General features: G+C 43.5%; 1 protein-coding gene across 6 annotated transcripts in view; it reads left to right on the top strand.

Annotated features, from left to right (window-relative positions):
* Positions 1–11,947, top strand: part of EEF2K (eukaryotic elongation factor 2 kinase) — a 45,103-nt gene that overhangs the window by 17,631 nt on the left and 15,525 nt on the right. For all 6 annotated transcript variants that reach the window (XM_060282580.1, XM_060282576.1, XM_035132082.2 and 3 more), the window contains 8 exons: positions 4,097–4,157; positions 5,731–5,768; positions 6,073–6,244; positions 6,809–6,958; positions 8,366–8,498; positions 8,882–9,009; positions 10,149–10,350; positions 11,816–11,874. In XM_060282580.1, coding sequence (XP_060138563.1) covers positions 4,097–4,157; positions 5,731–5,768; positions 6,073–6,244; positions 6,809–6,958; positions 8,366–8,498; positions 8,882–9,009; positions 10,149–10,350; positions 11,816–11,874 — 943 coding nt within the window. The remainder of the gene's footprint in view (positions 1–4,096; positions 4,158–5,730; positions 5,769–6,072; positions 6,245–6,808; positions 6,959–8,365; positions 8,499–8,881; positions 9,010–10,148; positions 10,351–11,815; positions 11,875–11,947) is intronic.

The following is an 11,947-nucleotide window of genomic DNA, read 5'->3' as shown; positions in this document are numbered from 1 at the left end:
TATCTCTCTCCCCGTGAGTATGGACTTTTTAGCAGCACCCTAGGAGAAAAAATATTTGATCAGGAAGATGTTAGGAGGCTTGCCGCTGATTGATGTGCAATTAGGTTAAACAAAATGGGCAATAACCACATTACTCCTTTTAATTAGTTGTTGTGTTTATGGCTCTTGTCTGTATGCCCTGATAGGTTCTTGCTTGCGGGTGTTCTGTTCTATTTCACATTTTATTATTACGGTAACTTCCATTGCAGGTTTTTAAAATAAATACCTACCAACAAATTAGGCAACCTTTATCTGAAACAGGGTTAAGCTGGTTATCCAGAGTCCGTGCGGCTTGTCCATTACTGCCCCCTGCCTCACCCCTTGTAAACATGTCTTGCACGTATCCTGATTTTTGATTCTCCAAATCTTATCTTTTTCTTCTTTGTCCCAAGCTACAGTTGTGAGCTCGTTGCTGTTGTCTTAGGAATTAAATCTTTGTAAGGAAGAAAATCCTTCCAACGTGTTTTTATGCAAAGCTATAAATAGTTGGGCCTCTTGGTAACGCGCTGTGCCGTTCTTAAAATAGTGTTTGCTTTCTCTCGGGTGTGCGTGCTTCTCTGTTACGCACAGCCAGAATGTAAATCTTTTAAAAAGGACCAGTGCAGGCGTGCTCAGAGAAGAACTGACCTCTGACTTGTGTGTGTTCCTGCTGGGCAGACAAGCTCATTGGAACATACTGTACATAATGCACATCTGAAGTGTGCATTTGCTGGTTGTGAAATGAGTGCAACTAAGCATTTTATGGCAGGATTACATGAGGAAGGGTGGAATAAAACTGTCAGAAATAGATTGTTGCCCAACATATTTCAGTTATTATAGCTCTCTCTTCCTATTAAAAAAGATAATGAATCGCAGTCTCTGCAGAAAAAGACAGATAATATTTGAAATACATTGGCTGATAAATGGTCTCCTGCACGACTTTAAGGAAAGTGTTGGACACACCCTTCTTCCCAGTTCAAGTCAGTCCTTTGCTTAATCTGAAACCCCCTTCCGCCTTTCCATTATAAACAAAAACCTCAGGAAAACCAGTCATGGAGCTCTATGGAAATCTGTAATTCCTCCATAAAATATTATAACCACATGAATACACTTTTGTTTCGACAAAGTTTTCCAGCTGGATGAAAAAGTATCCACTGTTTTTCAAACTTCCATTGTTTCATACTGTATTTTAAACTACTTTCTGCCCCCACCAAATGCTGTCCCGAGAGTTTCCCCAGCTCTTGGATCAGATTTGGGAATGGGGGCAAGGGCTGCGGAAGGAAGGGGGAATAATAGAAAATTGCCTCCTAGTGCTCCTTCATGGAGGCCTTCACAAGATCAAGCAGCTTCTATGAATGGTTGCAATGGCGGGGGGGGGGCGGGACAATGGCTAAAATGCTTTGGTCTGAAAGACAGTTAAATTGATCTTTTAATCTACTCCTTGACGATACATGATGGGTGCTTATTTTTATATGTTTTATTACAAATATTGTGCATGTGTGTTTTAAATTCTATTTTCCCTCTCTGATTATTTGAGGGGGGGTGTTATTGGGTTGTTCTTGTTTTTATTTTGATTATATGGTTTGTGTTTTTATATTGTGATTTTATCCTGTGAACCTCCCTGCGACCCGTGGGTATAGGGCGGTATATAAATGTTAATAATAATAAATTTGTGGTATGTTCATACATCTCCTTGAGACTCACATGAAAGGCAATTCACAAGTTAATAACACAGACCAGTTCCTCCAATTTCACATGTGCTTTATGTGTGTTGCATAGCATGTGGAAGCAACACATGAATCCACATGTACAGAACTGCACATAAGCCAGATTGTGGCTGGTTCCACACCATACATTTAAAAGCTAATTTAAAGCACGCGCACACACCCAAATCCTAGAAACTATAGTTTTTACCCTTCACAGAGCTACAGTTCTCAGCTCCCTTAACAAACCAGAGTTTCCAGGATTCTTAAGGGGGTGGGAATGTGCTTTAAATGTGCTCACAGAGGCCTGGTTTCAGCATGTCTGATGCTGTTTGCTGTGCTGATCCTTTAAAGGAAAAAATAATCCACATTCTTGTACTTACAAGGGAAAGAAAAAACTATTTCAAGTATTGTGCAGTGCACGCCCCTCCCAAAACCCTTATGCACAGTCACATGTGGCTCTGCAGAAGTTTTAAGGACAGAAAGAGACAGTATTTCTCCTTAGCTGGTGCCAAAGTTATGCAGATGATGGCTATCTGTCTCTGGCAACATTGCTGTTTCAGCTGAACATGAAGCGACCAGCCTCTGTTTTGTTTTCGTGATAAAGGAAAACCCGCAGTGAAAACAATCACACAACTAAAGCAAGGGTGTTATTCTGCCCTTCACGGTCAGCGTGAGGTGGGGGTTGTTTCTTGTTCAACCAAACAGTGATTAAGGGTGTTGAAAGTGGGCAGTGGTTTGTATTTCCAAATACTGTACAGTGGTACCCATACTTACGAATTTAATGTGTTCCGAATGCACATTCGTAAGTCGAAAAAAATTGTAAGTCGAATCCCATAGGAATGTATTGGGAGGAAAAATTCGTAAGTCGAAGCAACCCTATCTAAAAATCGTAAGTAGAAAAAAATCCAATCTAAACTGCATCCAAGATGGCGGACGGAGCTCCATTCGTAAGCAGAAACATTCGTAAGTAGAGTTATTCGTAAGTAGAGGTACCACTGTATGGTTTTCTCTCTCAGCTCCTGTCCATTGAATTTTATTTCACTGAGAGGAAACCCGAATTGCATTCTTCCCTTCAGAGTTGTTATATATATTTATTAGCTGATTTACTCGTAAAAAATGAGTCAAAGTGATTTACAAACACAACAGGAATACTAAAACAAATTATAATAAACAGAATCAACAAAAATCTAACAAACACGTCTGTTTATTTTATTCTGTTCCAACCAAAGAGGCCACAAATACTTACAAATGCTGCAAACAAAATGTTTCCCTTGCTGCAAACAAGGGGGTGGAAACCTGGGTAAAATGTAAAAAGAGGGTTCCAGGCAAGCCTCCCGTGTGTGTGTGTGTGTGCGTGGCATTCCACAAGCAGGGAGCCACCACCGAAAAGCCCGCTCTTGTGTTGCCACCTATAAATCTCCTTTGAATGGGGAACATGGAGAAGGGCCTCAAATGATGATCACATATATTTCTCTGACACATTTTAAAAACTGATGTTTTTCATTTTTAATGTTGTGTATGTGTGTGTTTAAATTGCTTAATGTTGTTTCTGTGAGGCTCCTTGAAAGGGCTTGTTTTTTATCTTGAAATATAGCGTAAGTGTATCGTAATAAACAAACAAACAGCAAACAATTCGTTATTACTTCTACTTTGACCCCTACCTCCAGAAGGTTATCTTACAAAGTATATATGGATATAATAATACGTACAAATGCATAACTCCCTTGGGTGGGGTACACAGACAATATCCCGATAGGGCAAATGACTTGGTAGAAAGTGAAATAGCAATTTTGCTAGGCAGCCTGCCAAGGAAAAATGGCTGCTCCTGCCCTTAAAACAGTGGCGTGTGGCTGAATGATTTGCCCCTTGTATACTTAATCCCATTTTCATTTGTCCCTCTTTGTTTCTGTACTGCTCTCTGCTTATTCACACTAGCAGGCCAGCCGCCAGCAGACAGTACTCTCAGGGAATTGCTAGGACTCCAGGCTCTACTGACTCATGTCTTTAGCATTTTTCTCTCTCCCCCAGACCTTCCAGTCAGGTTTGTTTGGGAGACGTGAGACAACAGCAGGGACATTTCTCTTCCACTATCTGTGGGTTTCCCAAGAAGGGTCTGGTTGGACACTGTAGAAAGTAGGCTACTGGATTCTGCCAGCCATCAATCTGACCCATAAGGGCACTTCTTGTGTTCTTAATTTCCCACAATGCCCCTGATGTAGCATCACACTGGGGCACTGTGGGAAATTCAAAACTGAAAAGCAGACCCTCCCCATTTAAAGCCTGGCAGTGTGGTTAAAACAAATAATAGTTTCTTTTTCTTCCTTGGTGATTTTTAACTATCAGACCCGTGTTGTTTCTTACTTACTTGGCAGATACAATGCTGTTACTGGAGAGTGGGTCGAGGATGAGGTTCTGATCAAAATGGCTTCACAGGTGAGAACTCTGCAAATTCTTGGCTTCCGGTCCCAGTCCCACCTACCTTAATGGAGGCAGGCAGCCCCACGACAGTGGGGGATTGTCAGCGAGTTTATTTGTTTATGGCATTCTAAAAGTCCTGCTCTTCTTCCAGGATATCTATTACCCCCCCCTGCTTTATCCTCAAAACAGCCCTGCAAGGTTAGATTAGGCTAAGAGTTAGTGATTGGCCCAAGGTTACCTGGTGAGCATTGAGGCTGAGCGAAGACACACACCTGAGTCTTCCCCTATTCCTTTTCTAGCCATTTAATCGCCACAGTGTTGTGTAATGGTTAAAGTGTTGGACTAGGATCAGTGAGACGCAGGTTCAAATTCCCTCTTGGCCATATGGAGCTTGGGCCAGTCATTATCTCTTAGCCTAACCTACCTTACAGGGTTGTTGTTGTTGTTGTTGTGATGATGACATGGGAAGGAGGAGAAATGTGTACACTGCTTTGAGCTCCTTGAAGGAAAAGTGTGGAATAAATCTAATAAATAAATGGGAGTTTGTACAGAGCCTGTTGTTGCTTCAGACTGCTCCATTCTGGAAATAACTCTGGGTATTGATACACACATTTATATGCAACAGGGAGTTTGCCCCTTTTTGGCCGGGGAGGGCAGTACTGTAGTCTCCTGCCTCTCACCTGCTGAGTCTATTTCCAAGTCTCAGTACTTGGCCTGCAAGTTCCCTCTAGACCTTCATTGCTTGGAGTGAACCCGCACATTACCTGTTTTGACTGGGATGCTTAACCCTTCCCACACCGGCTAATTTTCTCATGCAAATAAATGCCTTCCAATGATTTTTTCCCCTCTCAGATCACCTTCCCATCTCAGAGCCCAGTTAAGGGAGAAAGTGAATTAATAGCACCTGGGAATTAATAGCATCTTGAAGGGGATACAGTACTTGCTGGGAATAATTGGATGGGGGACACTCACTGCTTCCTTCCCACCAGTTCTAGCCTGCAGCTCAACCTCCAAAGCAATTACAGAGCTTCTGCTTGTGAGCTAAGATAAAAAATAAGTGTACTCCTTCTAGGGCTTAACTTATGCTTAAGATAAAAGGCGCTGTCTACATATTACAGAATGCTGTGAAAAGAAGCCATTAACTCCCACTTTAGCTCTTTCTTGCCCTCCCAGTAAATTTAAAATACAGTAAAGTAACCTAGTTCAGGGTTTTGTTTTGTTTTTGCTTGATGAGCCTGTTTTCACAACGTTTGATTTTTATATTGCTCTTTCATTAAGGGCTGGGCTGTTCTTTACTGTTGCAAACAGCTGCTCTGAGTAATATGAGTGCACTAGAAGAGCAGGAATCAGGATATAAATATTTGAATACACATATAAGGAAAACATGGACTTGGAGAGTGTACCGGTATTTCCAGTACAGATGCTTTAGCTGTTGTGACAGTTCTCTGCATTCTCAAAAGGAGGCCTGCAGTTCGTAGGATTTCATTTCAGTTGGGGGGGGGAGTAGGGGGGATGTACAGGCAGAATTTTTCAAATACAAATAACCTTCGGATGAGTAATGATTGATCATATTTATATTGGTTTTCAGCCTTTTGGCCGTGGAGCAATGCGGGAATGCTTCAGAACGTAAGTGTATCTCTGCTTACAAATTTTCTTCGACTGTATTTTGCAGGATGGGAGATTGAGCCTAAAAGTGATGAAAAGAAAACAATCAGGGCCAGAGAGAGAGATGTGGGACCACATTTGGCCCTAGACCTGAGATTTCCCATTCATGCCCTACAGGCTATGGGGTGAGAACCCAACAAATATAAGAATGTCACCTTATTGCAGAAATTATCCTGGCTCCCAAGCTATCATGTTTTCAAAGAGCATTAAGTTCATTTCCCCTTCCCCCCTATTCCTTGTCCTCTCTTGGTCTTTGGTCTTGCAGGAAAAAGTTATCTAATTTTTTACACACTCATAACTGGAAAGGTGCCTTTAACTATGTTGCCAAGAGATACATAGAAACCGTCAACAGGGATGTCTACTTTGAGGACGTGCGACTCCAAATGGAGGCCAAGCTGTGGGGAGAAGAGTATAACCGGCACAAGCCCCCCAAGCAGGTACTTTGTTCCAAGTCAGTGAGCAAAAAAAACCACCCCCATCCCCACCACTCAGGGGAGCCAAACGGTTCATTGAGTTCCCGAAGCAACATAGCCATGCAAACCCCATTAATGTTAATGCTGGTTAATTACAACGAATACTGTACATCCATGACCATTTCACTGACAGCTTAATGTAAGTTGAATTCCAAAAAAGCATTCAGTGGAACTTGCTGTGATTTGTCTTCCACTGATCCTCAGCATTTACCTGCATACATTTATCCTGGGAACTGTAAGTCCAATCAGGGGAAAAGGCAGGCTATAAAGAAATATATTACAATAATAATAGCAAGTTTACCCCTCACAGAACTACAGTTCCCAATACCCACAACAAACTTCAGTTCCTACAATTCTTTTTTTTTTGGGGGGGGAGTGTGCTTTGAATATACTTTGGAAATATGGTGTGTATGCTGCAGCCCGTGTTCCTTTATAGCCTCCTTTTTTGGCCAGAGTTTACCATTTGACGCAATTTTTTTGGGGGGGGGGCTCACTGTTTCTTCAAAACTTCCTTGCTTTCTTTCTCAGGTGGACATAGTCCAGACCTGTATCATTGAAATGAAGAACAGAGTTGGCAAGCCTCTGTTCCACCTGGAACATTACATCGAGGGCAAATACATCAAGTACAACTCAAACTCAGGATTTGTGCGAGACGACAACATCCGCCTCACCCCGCAGGTGAGACTTTCTTGGTAACTGGATTAGTTTTAGTGGGCTAGCTGTGGGCCTTTTCGGCCTGAGCTGGCTGACATCAGAAGCAGATGCCTGGCCCCAAGCGTCCAGGCAGGGGGTCAAGATTCGAGGCAGTGATTGGAAAAGTCGAGCAGCAGCTTAGACTGTGTCCTCAAAAAAGAAGACAGGGCTGAGGACCAGGCTCTGAGATCAGGGCTTTACAGGGACCAGAGGACAGGGATTGGTCCCATTGAGGTCACCTAACTGAGTGTTCCGGCAAGCTGGTACTGCAGCGCAGATGGTGCTCACACTTTTATGGTGCTCACACTTTTAGGGCTATCCCTGCTTTGACTTCCTGTCTCTGAATTGGAGACTATCTGTACATGAACACTCCCTGGTGCTTGATATGCCTGTTATATGGGGCTCTGTGATACTGCTGCCCTTGTAATGCTTTTTTGCTGAGTTATTCTAGCTTGCCAATCTAATACCCCTTAAGCTTTTATGGTTCGAGCTTTCAAGGTTCCATTACATTTTAGTTAGGAAAATTGGAATACCTGGGTACCTGCTTAATGAAGGCAGGAGCTCCGTCTTCTGCCTTAAGTTGTCTTGGAGCCGGTCGAGGTGTTATACTCGTACCTTGGTAGCTTCTGAAAAGTTGGAAACTGTGTGGCCAAGCCTTTATTTGGGAAGCAGTTAGAGGCTGTGGCCTCTCATTTTTGCGTGGTCAAGCCTCTGTAGGTTGCTTGCTTGTGCGTACAGCTTCCCGGGTAGAGGATTCCCCTTCTAGTTCCATATTTATTTGCGGCAAGAGCTGTAGCTCAGGGGTGGAGCACCTGCTCTGCATGATTCAATCCCCAGCATCTCCCAATAGCACTGGGAGAGACGCTTATTTTAATCCCTGCAGAGCCACTCTATTCAGCATAGATTAGGTGTTCCCAAACTGAGGTCCACAGACAAGCTTCATTCAGGTGGTTCACGGCACGTCTGTCAATTTGTGGCTGAAGACGGGAGACAGCGCACCCATCCCTTGAAATATTCCTAATAGCTTCCAATTGCATTTTTATTGCTTCTTCTGTTGCCTGCATTGCATCTTACTGTATTTCAATTTGCATTCTGCAGAATCCAAATTGGAACACAGTAAAATGCAATGCATGAGAAATAAACGAAGCAATGAAAATGCAATTGCAAATCATATGGCATCTAGCACAGAGCATTGCAATTGCTGCAGACAGGCAGAAAATCAGTAAGTGGTCCATCAAGAACCTCCGCAACTCTCAAGTGGTCGACAGTTGGGGCGGGGTGAGCAGGAACCTTGGGAACAGCTGGGGTAGACAATGCTGAACTAAATGGGCCAGTTGGTCTGACTAGGTATAAGGCAGCTTCCTATGTTGCTAAGCTTACAATTTCCTGCAGGCTTTTAGCCATTTCACGTTCGAACGCTCGGGACACCAGCTGATTGTCGTTGACATCCAAGGAGTCGGAGATCTTTACACAGACCCTCAGATCCACACAGAGGGTGGCACAGACTTTGGCGATGGCAACCTAGGTAAAACCTGGCCTGTCGTTTTTGTAGCCTTGGTAGTTCGCTAGTGAAGCGATTCATAGAATCATGGAATTGCAGATTTGGAAGGGACCCTGAGGGTCATCTAGTCCAACCCCCAAGCGCCGAAGGGCTTTGGGGCCGAGGCTGAGGCAAACTGCCCCTTACGTTGCAGCCATTGGTCAAGGAGCCCTAATAATGTGGCTCCTTGTGGCTTATTTCCCTTGAAATAAAATTCCATAACCCTGTTTAAACATGCCATTGTTCATGTGCAACATTTTAAACTCCCAAGGTGTTTTGACAACAGTGAGAGATGCCTGTGTTTCTGCACAATTTCGGGGGGAAGATTTGAACTTTGCATACTGAAATTCTTCTTTTGATATCCTCAGGTGTGCGAGGGATGGCCTTGTTCTTTCATTCTCATTCCTGCAACAAGATTTGCAAAAGCATGGGACTGACACCTTTTGACCTCTCCACCAAAGAGAAAGATGCCTTATTTCGAAGTAATAAATTGCTTGTAAGTGCTCCCTTTTAACCACTAAACTGTGACCCATTTTGCTATTATATCCAGGCCTGCTTCTAGATCTAGACAGCTAAGCAGCATCTAATCACTGCTGTTCCATTTGGGCTGGAAATGGAGCGTATAAATTAAAAAGATGCCTCTGGTTATTCAGGAAGCAGTTTTGTTCCCCCCCTCTGCCTCTGCCATGGTCCTGGATCGGCTGTTCGCATTGGAAGGAAAGCTCATTTCCACCAGTGGGGTCTTTCTTCCAAAGCATATACTGGTAGCATCCAATTGAGATTGGGACAATTTTACCCCTTTGTCCTTAAGGGGTAAAATTCCTCTTACTCCAGGCACAGAACTCGCTACAGTGGTACCTCTACTTACAAATTCAATGCGTTCCGAACGCACATCCGTAAGTCGGAAAAAAATTGTAAGTCGAATCCCATAGGAATGCATTGGGAGAAAAAATTCGTAAGTCGAAGCAACCCTATCTAAAAATTTGTAAGTAGAAAAAAATCCTATCTAAACCGCATCCAAGATGGCGGACGGAGCTCCGTTCGTAAGTAGAAACATTCGTGAGTAGAGTTATTCGTAAGTAGAGGTACCACTGTACTTGCTTTTTTTAAAACCCATTCTCACAATTTCTAATTGCATAAATAAGGACACATCCATGCAGTACGTGGCTTTCCCAAAATAATCCCAAACACTGTAGTTTGTTAAAGGTGCTGGGAATGCTAGCTCTGTGGGGAAGGAACTACAGTTCCCAGGATTCTTTGAGGGGGGGAGCCATGTGTTTTAAGTATATTGTGTGGATGTGACGCATCGAGTCTAGTTTGGGCCCTGGGTCTGTTTCAGATATTTTCCTTCATTGTCCCCAGTCTACACCTTCCCTTGAAACGGTTGGTGAAGACAGGGCAGCTCTTTATGACTGCATAACAGCAGCATTTCCCATGCTGGCTGGGGCTGATGGGAGTTGTAGCCCGCAATACCTAGAGGGCACCAGGTTGGAAAAGGTTGCATCGGGCCTGCCATGCCTGGAACGTGTCACTGGATCAGGGTTTGTCTCTTCAAATGTTGTGAAGAGAAAACGGGAACCTGGTAATTCGAGGCACTTCATGTGGAGTTTTTTTGTTTTGTTTTGTTTTGCCAAGGAAAATGCTAAGACCGTTCTGCGAGGCACAGAAGAAAAATGTGGCAGCAGCCGTGTTAGAACCGTCTCTGGCAGCCGGCCTCCTCTGCTTTTCCGTTTGTCCGAAACCTCTGGAGATGAGAGCATGAGTGATGTGGCATTCGACTCGTTGCCCTCTTCACCTTCATCAGCGACGCCCCACAGCCACAAAACTGAACATCTTAGTAAGTGGCGTATAGGGTTGTCAGAGGTTTCTGGCTCACTCTGCATTTAGGGATGAGCCCGTCCATTTTGGCCAAACCCAGACCATGCACGGATCAGATATATGGAGGCTTCCTGGGAGCATTATAAAGGTTAGAGAAGGTTAAGGGGTGATATGATAGCCATGTTCAAGTATATAAAAGGATGTCATATAGAAGAGGGTGAAAGGTTGTTTTCTGCTGCTCCAGAGAAGCGGACACGGAGCAATGGATTCATACTACAAGAAAGAAGATTCCACCTAAACCTTAGGAAGAACTTCCTAACAGTAAGAGCTGTTCAACAGTGGAATTTGCTGCCAAGGAGTGTGGTGGAGTCTTCTTCTTTGGAGGTCTTTAAGCAGAGGCTTGACAAGCATATGTCAGGAATGCTTTGATGGTGTTTCCTGCTTGGCAGGGGGTTGGACTGGACGGCCCTTGTGGTCTCTTCCAACTCTATGATTCTATGAAACGCATGTAGATTTCCCCCCTATATTCTATGAACCGATACATCCATGGGTTGCAAAAACACAACTGATATACGTATAAGCTGTGCCTCCTTTATTTTCAAAACATTTTACAGCTGGTAGCTTCAGTGTATTTACATGGTAAAACAATCTTTTTTAATGCTCCCAGGAAGCCACCATATATCTTAAATAAAGGGAAGGTTCTATATTTCATAGAATCATAGAACTGTAGAGTTTGAAGGGACCACAAGGGCCATCTAGTCCAAACCTGCAATTCAGGAATCTTTTTTTTTATAGACACCCTGCTGCTGATTTTCTCTCCCTTTACTTTTTAATTTGTATTTTATTATGTATTTCCAACTGTTCTAATTGTATTCATGTAACTTTGTTGTGTTCTGTGTTGTAAACTGCAAGCTCTTCCACACTTCAGTTTGCCCTGCTGCTTTTCCCTGCGAAAACCCACAATTTAGTGCTGAATCGGAATAAACGGCAATCAGGTTTCCCACATAAAATAGTAGATTTTCTGAGGGCGAGCAGCGGGGCAAAGACAGAATCTCTCAGCTCTCTGCTTTCTAGGCATGGGACAAGCAGAAGTGTGAATGGGCTCTGCTCTGTGGTCTTTTGACAAATGGTGGTAAATAAATTCTAAAAATTTATTTTTAAAGCACAGGGGAAGTGTATGGAGAAAAAGATGGCTCCCCTCCATGTGCCTATGGGGGTTGTCACCTTTCCCCCCCTGCACCAGATCCCTGGTAGCCTTACTAGAACACTGAATGGGGGGGGGGAACCACCAATGACTGCTCCTTTCGGTGGGGAGTTTAATTTGAGCCTAAACAGGTTTTGTGCACACCCCGTTTTCCATCAGTGATTTTCCAATCAGTTGTACCGTGGTCCTGTTTTAGGTCTAGTTGTTCTGGCCCTGAAGTGTTTTGTGAATCAAGACTATTGCCATTGAGTTAATCATTGCGTAACATTTTGCCCCCTAGACTGGCCGGTATTCAATGAAGTGGATAACTTGGTTCATGATGGCCTTGACAATCAACGAGTAAGTGCCAAAGTAGATGTGATTGAGTGTGTGTGTGTGTTTCAGTGTGGAACGTCACACAGGCACCTTGTGG

The sequence above is a fragment of the Zootoca vivipara genome, chromosome 14 (genome assembly GCF_963506605.1).
Source record: "Zootoca vivipara chromosome 14, rZooViv1.1, whole genome shotgun sequence".
Lineage (NCBI taxonomy): Eukaryota > Metazoa > Chordata > Lepidosauria > Squamata > Lacertidae > Zootoca > Zootoca vivipara.
The sequence above is the reverse complement of the archived record's forward strand: the minus strand, read 5'-3'. Positions and strand labels throughout refer to the sequence as shown.